The sequence below is a fragment of the Ambystoma mexicanum genome, chromosome 3p (assembly GCF_040938575.1).
Source record: "Ambystoma mexicanum isolate Mex_15411 chromosome 3p, UKY_AmexF1_1, whole genome shotgun sequence".
NCBI classification, from domain to species: Eukaryota; Metazoa; Chordata; class Amphibia; order Caudata; family Ambystomatidae; genus Ambystoma; species Ambystoma mexicanum.
In genome coordinates, this window is record NC_090925.1 from 356,943,196 (window position 1) to 356,959,847 (window position 16,652).

The 16,652-nt window shown below is 46.3% G+C and overlaps 1 protein-coding gene across 1 annotated transcript in view; it reads left to right on the forward strand.

The window, feature by feature from the left end:
* The window catches only part of CCM2L (CCM2 like scaffold protein), a 296,984-nt gene that overhangs the window by 209,932 nt on the left and 70,400 nt on the right, over positions 1–16,652 (forward strand). The window contains exons 5-9 of the mRNA XM_069651009.1: positions 290–831; positions 1,390–1,522; positions 2,759–2,822; positions 3,263–3,410; positions 10,464–10,602. Of these exons, the coding sequence (XP_069507110.1) occupies positions 290–831; positions 1,390–1,522; positions 2,759–2,822; positions 3,263–3,410; positions 10,464–10,602 (1,026 nt within the window). The remainder of the gene's footprint in view (positions 1–289; positions 832–1,389; positions 1,523–2,758; positions 2,823–3,262; positions 3,411–10,463; positions 10,603–16,652) is intronic.

Below are 16,652 nucleotides of genomic sequence, written 5' to 3' on the forward strand. Positions count from 1 at the left end.
CTGGGCCCCCGGCTTAGAGGTGGTTAAATCTGCAGTTTATTTAAGAGAAGCCACAAAGCAATCTGCTTACTGCAGAGAGCACCTCGCAAAGCGACAAAAAAGAAGAGCAACATGGAAATATACAATCTATTGGAATGTAGGACATATCATCCCTATGTCAAGTCTTTGCGTTGTGGGCAGTCACATTGTCTCCCTCTGGTGGTCCCATGCCTCCCTCATGTAATGTACTGTTTTTGTCTCTATCTCTTCTGCGAGTGGTTTCACCTGACACCTCCTTTGTGTCTTTTAGGTCTGGGTGTTGATCCTGTCCCTGCAGGAGGAAGCCTGGGTAAATACCCAGGAAGTGAGGCAGAGCAGAAACCTGCAGGCGGGTCAGCAGAAAGGGGTCACCCTGGAGGCAGTGGGGAACCCAAACAGCCAGGAGGCACTATGGAGCGCAGGCACACCATATGCAGCCTGGACTGGAAGATGTCACGGACTGGGCAAGATGGCCGGCCTACCGGGGGAGGGAGCCTGGAGAGAAAGCAAGCCAGTCGGAGCTGGGAGAGGAAGCAAGGAGGCCGGGCCTTTGGTAGCTGGGAAAGACGATTTACCTTTAGCGGTAGCTGGGAGAAGAGGCAGGTGGGAAAACCTGCTGGCAGCTGGGAGAAGGGGAAGACAGGAAAACCCACTGGCAGCTGGGAGAGAGGGCAAGCCTACAGTGGCAGCTGGGAGCGGGGAAAGACCTATGGGAGCTGGGAGAGACGGCACATGGGGAGCTCCCCACTGGACCCAAAGGTACCAAGTCCAGAGGCCTACTGCAACCTCATCATCCTAGCTGTGGAGAACAAGGTATGTGATGAGAACCGGAAGCTGCACTGCCACTGCTGGGAGGGAGTAAGTGAGGGAGGGAGGGACGAAGGGATGGAGGGATGAGGGAGGAAGGGACTATGTTGGGAGGTAGGGAACTCTACTGAGGGATGTGAAGTGAACTCTGCTGGGATGGTTTTCCTTTCTAGGGAGAGGCAGCCGTGATGTGTGGGAGGGAGATCCTGCTGAGGGTAGGAGATGACACATTTGGGGGCTGTGTTGGAATATAAATGACAGTGCTAGAAGGGAAGAGGTATGTGGATGGAGGTGGAGGGCTTTTCAGTGTGGTGGATACTCCTGCTAGGAGTGATTTTGTACTGGTGGGTGGGTGATTCTTCTGCGTGTAGAAAGCTTTGGTTGCTAGGTGAGAGGCTGAACTGCCAGAAGGGAAGTTGCACAGCATGGAGGAAGCCCAAGCCCTACTGATAGGGTTCTTGGCGCATTGGGAAGGAGCTCACACTGGCTGTGCCGTGCCCTCCCCACTTGATTCAGCTTTGATTCCAGTTCAAATTAATAACTGCCTCCTTCTCTCACCAACAGGATGCCGGTGAGGAATCATGTGCCCTCTTATGCCAAGTTTTCCAAATTATTTATGGTGACCAGAGCATTGAATGTGTGGATCGGGCAGGGTTCCACTACACCTCAAACCCCGAGCGGCCCTGGCTCTCCAGATGTGAGTCCCACGAACATTTCATGTACTCCCTGAACAGGCCTAACATGTGTGGCACATCCCATGGTCAGGAAAGACAACATAGAATATGGTTCAGACATTGCGTTGTGACCAGAAGGAAATGTGAGCAAGTGATAGCACATTTAATTGGACTAATCAAAATGTGAGAGGTTTATACAAAGGCAGAATACCACAGGGAAACTGCTTTCAGCTTACAAGAAGACAATGCCTGTCTTCGACAACAGGGAAGATCTAGAAAAATACCAGTTCTGGGGTTATTTGTGAGAAGTGAGTTCTTTAGACGTGTCCTCTATAAGGCATTGAGATTAAGGTGTTGACCAGTGGTGAACTCAAGTCTACAAACCTATTAGGTTATCAGGATAACCACTGAATATTGAAATGATTTCCCATTTGGATCCATTGAAAACACATTTTTCTCTTGAATAGTCACATTGAGTCTCCTGAAAGATTGATCTGTTTCTAGCCCTTGAGGACCAGAGTTGTGTCTCCCGATGTAGGCCGCCCCTATGTGGCAATACACAGGCAACACTGCAACGCAGAATGAAAAGACAATACTGATCTAAAAAATCTCCTTTTCTTCTGCAATGAGCCAAACCAAAATCCCGATCATGTTAAAAGATATAGGTTTTTTTTTTCCACAAGCGATAAGATCTGCTAACGAGTCTCATCGCTTGCACAAAAGAATGATGTGCCGTGTTCACAAAGGCATCTGAAATGTGCGCACCTGGATGCCCCTTTCGACCCGCTATGCCCATTGGTGCAAATAGAAGATTTTTTTTCCCAATGTGCATCTCAAATACAGAAACGGGATGCACTTTAAATTGCGCAGAAATTCAACACATTCACGTGCTTGTGTTAGGAACAGGTTCCGGGAAATGTGCAATGCACGACAAGACCCTAGAATTCAATATGCCAATGGGAGTCTTCACTCCCAAGTCTCGAGTGCCTTCAAGTCTTTGGAATTGAAAGTTTCCTAGAGGTTTGATGGTGGCATTGGGACACATAGATGAGTATGTAGGCTGTTAGATCGGCAGAGGTTGTTGCTGGTACTGTGGCCGCGTGAATGATGTCATTGGATCAGCAGTAATACTGGCAGTGCTAGGGGTGGGCCCTCAGTGTGGATTGCATTAAGGACTCACACGGTCCCTAGTCAATGCTGTGAGTGCTGTTGCCTGAAGCCTGTTTTCCGCGTTCTAATGAGCCATTGTGATCTTGCAGGTGACAGCCGCAACACAGACGTGACCTATGGGTATGAAGCCGACTTCAGCTGCTGCAGTTCCTTGTAAGCACCTTCCTTTCCATTCATAGATCTGGGCCCCCTGGTGCGAGGGGTCACTGTGGCCCCAGGGTCCACGCTGCTGGTGGTCACTGCTCCACGCAACTCTTGGGCTCAGCTCAGGTCTCCCTGTAGTGCCACCTTCTTGCGGCTGACATTGACTTGCTCCATGCCCTCCATGTTTTCTGCCTTAGCCCTGGCCATGGTGCCACCTTGATCAGTGCCAGGCACATGCTCCTGATTCTCTATGCCAATCTATTCCTGCTGCTGCCTTGTATATACCATGGCTCTAGTCCTGTACTGTGCCACAGTTGTGCTGCCCTGGCTTGTGAACATACACTGCCCTCTCTCTCTTCTGCAACCCATTCACCTGGCCATGCTCAAATCCTTAATGCAAATGAATACAGGTGTTGAATAACCCCATGTTACACTCCATCTCTTCTCAGCAACGGTTCCCATGACACATTTGAAGCCTATTACAGTGGGAACTCTTCGCCTTCATTCCGTGAATCGTACCACAGCTCCGCCACAGCCTACAGTGAAAGTGACCAGAGCAACATAGGGCTGGACCAACTGCAGGACTACATAACCACGGTATGCACCCTCCGCCCCGCGGATTGCATGACTCTGGCCTCCTAATGCCTTTCTCTACTTTCCAATCCATCATTCACAACCAGCCCAAAATATCTGGGGAAAACGGATATACTAGGCTCCTCAAAGGTTGTCATGAAAACACATGTATGATGGAAATGTCCAACATTCTGGAGGCTTCTGAGCCCTCCAACCGCTGGTCATCCCTTCAGATCCTATTCTCCAGGGATGTAGGGGTTGCTATTAAAACCTTGAAGAGTGGCTCTAAGAGTGCGTGCATGATAGCCCGTTGCCCGGCAGCACAATAGGCTCTTTCTATACACTGATTTATCTGCCAACCCACTACATCATGAATCTAATCAACGATGAATGACCTATCAAAGAGGAGTATTGCCAAACCTATTGGGGACACAAATCATCCCTCTTTACCTCCAATGACAAACAGATAAGAATTCCAAGATGCTACATTAACAGGCATCCACGGATAGGCAAGACAATTTAGATCTTTCAGAAAATCCTAATAGATATTACTGGGATTCGTACAATATGTACTTGTCTGAGGGCCCTAACGGCTTTGGAAAGAGAACCTGATTTAGAGAACTGGAGCAGATTGAAGCAAATTAGTATATCTAGGGTGTCCAGTTATAATGTCGACTGCAAAAAGTCGAATGCAAAAATGTCAACAAAAAAAAAGTTGAAAAAAAAATTCAAATGTGTTTTTTTTTATTTGTATGTTTTTATTGGGGTCTAGCTAGTAAAAAATAAACGGGGGGTTGGGAGGAACCCCCCATTAAAAAAAAAAGAAAAAACACATTCGAAATTTTTTTTCCCGACATTTTGCAGTCGACATTTTTGCAGTCGACATTTTCACTATAAACCCATGGCCCTCATTACAACACCAGCGCTAAACCATGGCGCTATTAGCACCATGGTTGGTGCCGGTGTTGTAACGGGTCCGCCATGGTGCAATGGGGAATTACCACCCCATTCCAAGGTTGGCGGGGCGGTAATCCCCCATTAAACCATGGCCCTTCCCCATTCCCATTTTTGCCCCATAGGGCTCTATGGGGAAGGCGCTAAGTACGGTACCGCAAATTGCGGTACCGTACTTAGCTCCAAGGTCCCTTTGCGGGTCCCTACTTTAACGGCTGGTGTAGACCAGCCATTAAGGTCGGGTCCCGCAAAGGGACCTCATAGTAAGGCGCTAAGTGTTTAACGGCGCTGCCGCCTTTTACGGCACCGTTAAACACTTAGCGCCAGGGTCGTAATGAGGCCCCATATCTAGTTTTCCTGAGACATTACTCCATGAAAATGTATTGGGCCTCATTACACGGAAGGCGGTAATCCAGGGTGCTATTAGCACCCTGGACCATGCCGGTAAATTACCGGCACCGCCTTGGCGGAAAGGGGATTTACCGCCCCATTCCAAGGTTGGAGGGGCGGTAAATCCCCCTTCCGCCATTGCCCTTCCCCATTCCCATTTCTGCCCCATAGGGCTCTATGGGAATGGGGAAGGCGCTAATTACGGCACCGCAATTTTGCGGTGCCGTAATTAGCTCCGAGGTCCCTTAGCGGGTTGGTACTTAACACCTGCAAGAAGCAGGCGTTAATTCCTCCAACCCGCAAAGGGACCTCGTAGTACGGCGGTAAGGGTTAACGGTCACCGTTGCCATTAACGGTGACCGTTAACCCTTACCGCCGTCCGTGTAATGAGGCCCATTGACTTGTTGCAAAAAAACAGATGTAGTTCAATTCAACTTGAATATTCGAGCAAAAACCTCAAACCATTCCGTATCAAACATGGCTGTTATTTCCATGACAAATACAGAAAGGAGTGTTCCCATCAGGATTACTTAAAATGACTTAATCAAACTTATTTGCATCAAGTGATGCTGCAAGGAAATATATCACGTGATTAAAGTGTACAGGTGCTTGGTTTTGAAACTGAATTTAGTGGACACACAGTAAGTGCTCTAGATACATTACAAAGTGGTGAGAAGAAATTAAATGCATAGTTTATTTAATAAATATCAAAAATAGACATACAAACAGTAGAAAACCAAAAGAAAACATATAGCAATTTCTAGTAATCAATTCAGAAACGTACAAACAACTACATAAATTAAAGTTACAAATGTTCATGCCTAGAGTCATGATTGGAACAAATCAATTTAGGGGGCCGTTAGTCTGCTCTTATACTCAAACTTTCAACAGGGGTAACAAAATGCCAATATAAGTGATATAGGGTCTACGCCAAGAACACAGAAATCAAGGTGGCGTTCAGAGCCAGAAACATAAAGATCACAATAGCATTTTGGCGGTGGGGAGAAATGCAGACCTACCTTCTCAAGACCAAGAAGAACCATTCAGGACCCACTTGCGTAGCAACTCATGCGTGGGTAATATAGAAAGGTGGAGATGACCAGCCGCAACGTGCAGTGTGCTGGATCATTCAAGGGCCACTGCATCAGTTAATGTTCGACCAGGCTGCCATCCTGGAAGTGCTCAAAGGAGCTGTCAGTGCTGCTCACAGGAAGGTGCAGGATAGCTGTTGAAAGATACAGCATGCAGGCGGCAGATGGGAATTTGAGAAGTAAATATGTGCCCCTCCGTATGGCAGGCAAGTGCTCTGAAAATGCAGGCGCCGTGTTGTTCTCCAAGAGGTCGCCAGCAGCATTACGGGCACCGAAGCGTCTCGTGCGAGGCAGCAAAACCTGACTGCTTTTACTACTTCTCCCGACAGCTTAAAAGCCATTCTGATCTTTATGTTTCTGGCTCTTAGCGGGGACAACCCACAGCTGCACCTCCCCAAACACACCGGCATGCTTACCTCATTTATACCCTCCTCCCCCCCAACTAGACCTCCAGGAGATTCCCTGAATAAAGAGGTAAGACCAGTTCTCAAGATGGAAATCACAATGCCACAGCACGCTTTATTTGCATAAAGTCAAGGAGTTATCTTACAGGTGATCTGTTTCTCCACCGCACCACAGGATATTCTACACCGGGTGCGGCTTCCTAAGGACCTTCCCCACCTTCAGCGTCCTGAGGACCCTGCCGGTTAAGCCCGGCCCTCCATACACATTTCACTCTCTACCCATGGCCATTACTTTGGTTTGTTTCACAGTACACGTTCCCAAGACCCTTTTTTCAGAGCCCTTATTCACAGTACACATTTGCCAGGCCCTTTTTTGGAGCCTTTATTCACAGTACACATTTCCAAGACACTTTTTTCGGTGCCTTTATTCATAAAGTCTTCTACTCTTCACTTCCGTTCCCAATATCACGCACCTTCTTTCATTCTAATTCTTTTCCCTTGTTCTACTCTTCTATCATTCTATTTCAAGCGCTTAGTGTTCACTACTACCCTTCCATATACTATTCCCTTGTTCTGTATATTATATTAATTAGTATATTACTCTTCTAATTCAATTCCCCATTCTTGATTTCCCATCCTACCCATCTTCAACCCCTCCCCCTTTACCCGGGGCCTCCCTTGAGCCTAGTACTCCAGGGAGCCGTTACTTCTAATCTATTGGCTGCGCAGTCCCCTCAGGATCTGTCAGTGCTTTCTAGTGGATAGACCTGTGACTCTGCCACGACTCTCTGCTGGTTAACGGCGGCAGACAGTTCCCCCCAGACACCAGGTCGTGGCTCGCCCTGGGGCAAGGGACTTCCCCATAACTTCTGCTTACCCGATTGTATTCACACTCGTTCCGACAGTAATGACATTAGAGAGGCCCTCCGGATGTGTCCAGTGGCGTGCACGCATTCACACTCATCCCGACACTAATCTGCATGCATTCACACTCATCGCGACATTAATGACGTTTGCGGAGCCCCTCCGGACATGTCCGGTGGTGTGTCAAAATTGTAGAGGAGCTTGTGTCCCCCCTTCCTTTTAGGGTGAAGGTGGCTCTTGCACCTCCCTATAGCTGACCGCACCTTGCCGTAAGTTGGGGGGACAGAGAGTTGCCCCCACCCTTCCCCCCCTTTGGTCCCAGTCTATTGCCTAACTCTCATGCGTCCACTGAGTTTCCCAAAATTACTTAATCTAATGTAGCCTGGGGCCCCTCCCTCCGGCCGCCACTGAACCTGCCACCTTGATACCCGCTTAAGCAAAGAAATCCTCATTTTAAGCGGAGGATAACCTGCTTGTTTGACCACAGAAACTGTATGGCTCATGGCTTAACCTTAGCCTAGGCACTGATAAATGAATCTAAGTGATTTGCCCGTGGCTGAAACTACCGCAGGCAAAACATTTGCATGAAAAAGGTGCGAACTACCAAAAGTTTGCACCTTTCTCATGCAAACACACCTACATACTCACACCCACACACACAGCACACCCATAACACCCCCCACCCACACCCTCAGCACACCCCCAACATAAACAAACCCCACTTACCTTCATCTTCACGCTTTTTTTTACAGTGCTACCACCAAAGGTTCACACTTTTGGTGTTCGAACCTTTGGTGGTAGCATGTTTAGAACCTTTGGTTATTGTAACCATTTGTTTTAGGTAAAATCGTCCTGGTGAGGTGGCAGTGTGGGTGTGCCCCCCCTCCCTAATTGACTCCCCATGGTAATTCCTACACCTTTGGGGGGTTTTCACATGAGGACCCAGTGCCCTGTGTAAACCAACGGGCATCACATTGTTCCTGACCCGTCCTGGGGCACTCCTATGTCCTAACTCTAGGTGCTGTGTTAAGGACTCGTACTTTTCCCCTATGTGAGCACTGAGAGCCCCGGATGTGTGGCCCAGTTAACAACCCCCCTCCACTTAAACTAAAGTATTGATAGCAGGCGCAATTAAATTGCAAGTATGTGCCAGCAACAGCTGTCTTGGAAACTGTGATCCACCCCATTTCCTTTATGTTGCCCCCACTAACGTTGCCACCTTGAAAACAAAATACAAAGTTTTAGTATAGGTCATGACCTATTAATTCACTTCAACACATTAATAGCTGGCCCCCCCCTCCCCAAAACCCACGTATTTGCTTCTCTTGACTTTGTTTAGCGTGAACAAGACATGGGGGTGCCTAATTCGACCCACTCTAGTGGGAAGGGAGGCAGGGACCGAGAGAGAGTGAACCTTTTCTTACCGGGTTTATATAGCTCACCCCTCTCTTGGTCCCACACCCCCTCCCCCCTTTGTCGCCACTTTGTGACGTGCTACCCACCCCCCCAACCCTGGGCCCTTGTTGGCCCTTGTTGTTTCTTTGGGGGTTGGCTGGTGGTCGGTGCGTTCGTAGGCAGAATGCCACCTTGATTTCTGTGTTCTTGGCATAGATCCAATATAATTTATATTGGCATATCATGTTTTACCCCTGTTGAAAGTTTGAGTATAAGAGCAGACTGACTGCCCCCTAAATTGATTTGTTCCAATCATAACTCTAGGGATGAACCTTTGTAACTTTCATTTATGTAGTTGATTGTAAGTTTCTGAAATCATTACTAGAAATTGTCAAATGTTTTCTTTTGGTTTTGTACTGTTTGTATGTCTATTTTTGATATTTATGAAATAAACTATACATTTAATTTCTTCTCACCACTTTGTAATGTATCTAACGCACTTACTGTCTGTCCACTAAATTCAGTTTCAAAACCAAGCACCTGTACACTTTAATCATGTGATATATTTCCTTGCAGCATCACTTGATGCAAATAAGTTTGATTAAGTCATTTTAACTAAACCTGATGGGAACACCCCTTTCTGTATTTGCTTTGACGCTCCAGTTCCCATTTATGTTGGAGTTTCCTATCCCTCTAGTTATATTTTCTTTCCATGACAACATAGCGAACATGTTTTTGAAAAGTAGGTACCAGGAGGAGAGCAATGTATTGGCATTTCAGAACTGCAGAAAGGGCACACTTCATAAAGGCAAGAATTCAATCTGGTTAAAACGTTTACAAACATTACAATATGAGCTATTACTTATATTTCTTAGCAAAATTAAAAAAATAAATGCATCCCAGCATTCATGCATTCATGTCACATATGTCAGCTGATCAGTTCTTTCTGACAGAGGTTGTTGAATATCTTTGTGAGACGTCTGCCTTTCATTGACTGATATTGGTGAAGTGCATTGAGATAATTTAGTTACCATGTGCACAGTCGAAATAGGTATTAGAATTATTATTAGCACATGGATATCGTTGTTGACCTCTACTTAGCCAATCAGAATGTTTAGAGTGCAGTCAATAATTACTGGTATCGACTGTGATCTGTACATTTTGTCTTTAAAGGCAGACAGGGAAACAATACAATTCCCAGGCAAGATATCTTTGGACAAGCCACTTCCTCTCTGAGATGACCTTTTATGCTGCAACATCCCATTTAACACACGAAAGAGAAAGATAAAGCATTTGCAAATGCCTTCATTTCTTATGGAGAAACCGTTGGTTTTGACTTGACACCAAATGCATACTCATGTTAAACCTGTTTCCTTTCGGCCAAGTTTGCAATTAAAATGCTTAATTTGTGAGGACAACCGTGTTATGTCAATATTACAAAAAGAAACCACGTTTCATTTACTAACTTGGCTGCCTATTTACTTTACCCAGCGTTACTTCACCTCCAAAACATGAATTGCGACTACCACTATGTGCTAATAGCCTTATAGACCCTGTGAGAGGTCATTATCGATTGGGAAAATGGCCCTTCTCGGACTTATGGCCCAACCCCTCCTTTGGTCTATAAGGCTACATTATCAAAAGTGGGCAGTATTTCATTGATTGTGTGCTTGAGAGCTTCATACATGGCACATCCTTCTTGTATTGGAACATACAAAGAATTGTGCTTGGGGATCTTCCTGTGCCCGCCCGGTGTTTGCGTCACTGATCCACATTTTGCTGAAAAGAATTTGGCGGGTGATTTGTGGTCTGTATTGACAGAGTTTTCTATTGATCTTAGAGTAGTTGCCTAGTGTGTGATACTCGAGTCGTAGGGTGATTGTGATGCATTTTGTGGATGGAGTCCAAAGCGGCCATTCTATGTTGGTGGTGACTAACATGTCTTTCTTTGTTTTACTTCTTGTGGCCTGTTTCTGCAGTTAAGGAATAAGCTCTCCTCGCAGGAAATCCAGCAGTTTGCAGCGCTGCTCCGCGAGTATCGGACAGGCATGGCAGTCCAGGATTATTGCACAGACCTGTTACGGCTCTATGGGGACAAGAGAAAGTTTCTTCTCCTGGGTAAAGTCTGTACTTATATCCTCTGGTTGGCATTGCTGTGGTATTGTGCTTTGGCTTGAACTTTATGCATCAATTCAATTGGCAGGAACATACTGAGACCTATCACTACATAGGATGCCTGAGAAAATGAGGACATAGGTACTGTCTGTCAGAGGCAATGGAAAGGATCACATGGGAGGTGACAACTACCTGGGAGATGTCATGACTTCTTGGATGAGACCTGGTATCCTCATTTCCTCATGAAAAAGACCCCCTGGTGCCCAATAACCGAATGGCCTAATGCCATGTATCTGTTCCCCCCTTTGGGGAAAGTAGAGAAAAATTTTCCCAATATCCTTTAGACCAACCTCCCATTCCTGGTCTAAAAAGCAAAAGCTCCCAGAACACCCTTTTCAGAACTAATTCTCCTTCATATAAAACTGACTTGTCATATGGAATCAATGAGAGAGATTTTCCAAATACTATGCATCAGCTGACATCAATGAACTCCAATTCCCATAACCACCTAAATACTGGGACGAGGAGGATGAAGGATTCATTGATTGATAGGTTATTTATAATGTGCCTCTACACAAGTGTATCAAGGCACAGCCAGGCAGGGAGGGGGAAAGAGGGGAGACCAAGAGAAGCGATCTTACTAGGCCTAGTATCATGTAGATTGTGCAAGTGCACAGACAAGAAGTGCAGTGGAGAGGAAGGGGGAGACGTGCACCCAGTGGAACAGTGCCCTGGGTTAAGTGCAGTAAGGCAGGGACTCCCAGGGGAACATGCCCAGGAAGTGCAAGGAAGGCCAGGTGCAGTGCAGGAGGGCCTGAAGGCAAGGGCTAGGGACTGGACTGCGGGCTAGGGGGGAGGGGGCAGGTGTCTTATATGACTCAGAGGAGCACAAGGCAGCCAGTCAATGTAACAGCAGGAGGAAGGGAAGAATAACAGAGGGAAGGCAGAGAGAATGGGAAGTGGGGAATGGTTAGCAGGGGAGAGGCAGAGAGAAGGAAGAGGAGAAAAGGAAGGTCTTGAGTAGCTTCCAGAACTTAAGGAGGTCCAGCTCAAGGCAGAGAGTGACAGGGAGGCCATTCCAGAGGGAGGCACCTGCAGAGGAAAGAGATCTATCATCCAGTATATGCTTGGAGAAGCGACTCACCCGCAGAGAAAGTAAGGTAGACGAGCGGAGGGCTCTGGAAGGAAGGTACTTAGGAAGAGAGCATTGGAGATAGTACAGGCCCCGGGCCCAGAAGGCCTTGTGGACAATACAGAGGGCCTTAAACTTGATCCTTGCAGCCACCGGGAGCCGGTGGAGGGATTTCAGAGCCAGAGAGATACAGTCCCTGGGCTTGAGGCCAAGGATAAGTCTTGCAGTCCCATTTTGGATGTGTTGCAGAGGACGGAGGGTAGAGCTAGGTAGATTGAGAAAGAGGCTGTTGCAGTAGTAAAGCCTAGAGAGAAATAGGGCTCTGCAAAGAGTGAGCTTCTGGGGGAAGGTGAAAATAGGTGCAGTTGTAAATGGGACTTTTTAGAGATATCTGTGATGTGTGGAGAGAAGGAGAGAGTGGAGTCGAAGATGACCCCGAGGTTTTTTGCCTCACAAGAGGGTGAGGGCGCAGGGCCAAGGCAGGCCGGCCAGAGTGAAAGGGGAAAAGCGGGAGCAGGGGTCCCAATGAGAAGGATCTCCATCTTACTGGCATTAAGACGGATCATTTGAGGTGCACCATGCCTGAACAGCGGAAAGACAGTCAGGGATGAGCGAGGAGGAGGCCGAAGGGTAGCCTAAAAGAGGGCTGCCTGTCATCCGCATAACACTGAAAGTCGGGGGAAAATGTAGAGATCAGTCGGTCCAAGGGGCCGGATAGAAATTGAAAAACCAGGGCGAGAGGATATATCCCTGGGGAACACAACATGTAGAGAGTGTGATGGAGAAGAATAAGGACCCAAGTTCATCCTGGGAAGGTCGGTCCAAGAGGAAAGAGGATAGCCACGCCAGAGCCTGATCCGTGATGCCCAGGGTATCTCCGAGATCAGGATATTGTGGTTCACAGTGTCAAAGGCAGAAGAAAGGTCGAGGAGGATGAGGATGGGGGAGCGTTAGAGTCAAGGTTGGAGAGCAAATCTTCACAGGTGTTCAGGAGAGTAGTTTCCGGGCCTCTGGCTGCTCTGAACCAAGACTCATGGTCATGGAGACAACCAACAAATTCAGTGTGTAGGGTTAGCTGGGAGATAGCCAACTTCTCCATGCATTTGCCCAGGAAAGGGGATATAGAAATTCGGCAATAGTGTGGTTGGATGGAGGGGTTGGCAGAAGGCTTTTTGAGTAGGGGTGCATAAGGGAGTGCTTGAGAGGAGAGGGGAAAACTCCAGTGATTGCAGAGATTGGCCGAGGCTGGAGCGAAAGAGTCAATGGGCCTCATTACAAGTCCAGTGTGTGCACGGAGACCCCCAACCGGCCCATAGAGTCGGGGTTTGCTCAGAAGCACTTTAAGACAAGATAGCGGGACCCGTGAGATGGATGGGGGTGCAGATTTATTACTCGAACAACAATCAATAAGGACAACTCAACGGTTTGACAAAGGGAGTCCGTTTAATGACAAGTACAAAAAACAGGGAGTTATGAATATCAGCAATGGCGCGATCTTCCTTCTCACTTCAACTCCAATGAACTTCATAAAAGTCATGACATTTATACTGAAAACTCCTCATCATTGACGTGTAACACTTAAAAGTTGACATGCAATTCTATTGGTTTGGGAAAGGTAACTTTAATATAGGTACTATATCTGCATATGGTAACGGAGTGAGGGGATTGCGTAAACACTGTCAGATGGGCATCTAAGCCCTTCCTTCAAAAAATGACTACTGCAAACATCACTGAAAGTACAACGTCCCATTGGTTCTACTAACTATAGGACTCTAGATTATTTGGTCCATTGTGATTGGGTTGGCATTTACCCCATGCATATTTTTCCACTTTGCTTAGCAGCACGCAGAATGGTCGGCCAGGTGTGAGGTGCACCTTAGTTACCCGGCCTTCCTCCTGTCACTGTTACAATCAATCATAACTTTAGTAGCCATGTGTCAATTATTTCACTGTGGTTGGCCTCGAGACTGCATCTTCTGTCTGGAAAAGTTCTGATATCTTCGCCTGGCCTTGTGCCATGCGTAGGTGTGAGCTCTTGTTTTCGTTTGGCTCGGCTGGTCACGTGGTTTAGACACCATCAATTTACCGCTTTTCCATCAATTTGTGTATTTTATTCTCGTTTCACCGACCACCTGCCTTCGTCTTCTTATCTCGACCTTTCAGAGGCAGGATATTCTGTTCTTAGTTTCATTTAAATGTAGCTACTGTTCAGCTTTTCTAAATATGAAGCTTTTCTCGTGTGGCCTTTAGTAGCCTGGGTTGATTCTGCTTCTTGTGCAAAGTAGAAATATGCTTATAATAATGTGCTTCGTTTGAGGTAGATTATGTATAGTGGCGCTTGCCGCACTATTCTTCTACTAAGCATAGCAAGCCGCACAGTTTTCTTAGCTTTCTTGCGGTTCCAAGCATATGTACAGGTGTAAACTGGCCAAATATCTTTGCCATGCTTACAGCTTAAGCTTCATACATTTTGACATCGTCCTTTCACTTTAGATTCACGATATCCTTGTTCATGGTGTTTTCGTCTCTTTGCGTCCTTCTCTGGTCATCATTTCTTCTATAAGTGAGTCAGTCCGGGTTCTCGTGACGTCACCATTCGTCTTCCATTAAGACCTTTTTGGTTTCTTCAGGGACTGTACTCAGGCGATCTTCATTCCGTTTCATTTGTTGATATGGTTTTCTCAATGGATACCTTACTGTCCATGGTTTCCTTGGTATTGGTACTTGAATAGGTGCTGTTCTTCTAATAGGTACTGGGCAGAGCCCTACCGCGGCTCTCTGCTGGTTTATTTGCTCTTCATACGTCACATATCTTGGTGTGAACGTTCCTGGTACTTCAAAATGGCCGATTGGAGTGCAGGCTTTATTTGGGACCTCCTCTACACTCCCCCCTCTGGGCGATTCTTCAACCACTTTCACTTCCTTCTTTGGATCCATCTTCTTTGATTTCTCTGTATTCGTTTTTACTTCATCGTCTGGGTCCATTCTTTCTTCATCTTCTGGGTCTATACATGATGGTCTGAAGAAATGTCTCTTTGGGGTCCATATCTTTATTACTCCTTTTAAATTTCCTGCTGCTCTTACGTGTTCGTCCTTGTTCCATGTCATCAGTTGACATTGTCCATTTGGGCTGCAGTAAACCCATCTTCCCACATAATTTCGATGCTTCCTGGGATAGAGAAACTTTGTTCCCTCAGGTGCATAAATGCTAGATTTCACAAAGTCTCTTGTTTCTTCATCAGTCAGGTCTTTGGGCTTCCATCCTGGCTTGACATCAGTCATGATCTTCATCCCTATGGCTTTTTTTTGCAGTTTTCTGGCACTGAGAAATTATTATCTTGATGACACAGAATCCTAGCAATATCATCATTAGCAGGGCTCCCAGGAAATTGAATGCATCTGCCATCCATTGTGGAACCCATGAGAACAGTGATCCAGACCAACTGTCCTCATCAACTTTGTCAGTTTCATCAATCATCTGATTCTGTAGTTTTGTCAGCATACCTATGGCTTCTGTTAGAGTTCAATTTTCCTCATCGTGAGAAGGTATAAATGTGCAGCAGGATTCTCCGATTTTTGCACAAGCACCTCCATCCATAGCTGTGATCATGCCAAGTACATATCTGTTCTGGAGAGTCATCAGTCGGATGGCTCTTAACTATTCTTTGATTGCATTGAATCCTTTTATGGTTGTATTGATGGTCTGCAGTAACTCCCATCTGGTTATCTGCAACCATTTAGTATTTGCACCAACTTGGAATCTAGGCATGAAGATTGTTGCGAACACTGATCAGGTGAGGCTAAACAATGTTCATATGGAATTGCATGAAAAGCTTCTTCAGATTTGGCAGGAAAGTAATTTTACCTCTTCAGTCGGGTCATTAGTTCCATAGATCTCTTCTTCCGCAGGTGTGCATCTGCTTTCGGGAAACTGTCAATATTCAAGTCACATTTCGGGATCACCAACTCTGGAACGTGGACTTTCACTATTGTGCATATACCTCCCCAGTTTCTCGGCAATCTGATGTATGCTTTGGATCACATGTCCAATAATGATCCATAATTACTGCACTTCCATGTACCATTCCTGGAGCATCAAAAACTCGTCCACATTTCTGATTCTCTCCCATTTTTCCTGAAGCAGAATTTTGGGCTTTCCAGTGGCACCATCTGCAAGGGTCCTCCTCTGTCCTCGACCCAAGTCAACAGTTTTGCAAGCTTTGGCCATAATGGCTTGCATCCATTTTGCACTATGTTGATGGTAGGCTCGTATTGACCTATGACCATCCATGCTCTGCATATCACTATTCCTTTCTCCCATCCGTCTGGTGAAAGCACTGTTCCCCAAATCTGCATTTGGCCTCTGTTCTTCCAACTTCGAGCCTCTTCTGGGGTTTTTCCTTGGACATTTGGTTTCTTATTCACTTCTCTTCTGATTTCTGCTCCTTTAACCCCAGGCTTCTCGTATCTGATCACAATGTGTTTTGTTTTTCCATTGTTTCTTGTCTTTATGTCCTGGACATAATAGTCTTAATTTGGATTGGTTGCTTCAGTTGCCCATTTCAGTGAGGCATCACTACCCATGAACTGGCCTCTGGTCTTGCACATTGCTACATGCGAAAGACAGTGTGCTGTCTGGACATCAATTTCTACAGCTACGAAGATCTTGGACTTCCCCATGCTGTACGGTAGGAGTGCACAAACAAAGCATTCTGAACTTCGTTGTCCAACGTCTTTCATATGCTGGTACCAAATGTTGTTTCCCAAATGTGCTGTGCTGTCCAAGTAATCGTTTAGTTCATTGTCGTCTGCGTGCATGCTTCTCTTGATTCTTAAGCTTTTCATGTAGTTCCTATGACTACATCCCTGAATGCATCTGTATGGCTCCTTCGTGCTGGAGGTTTCTCAGGTATCTTGGTCC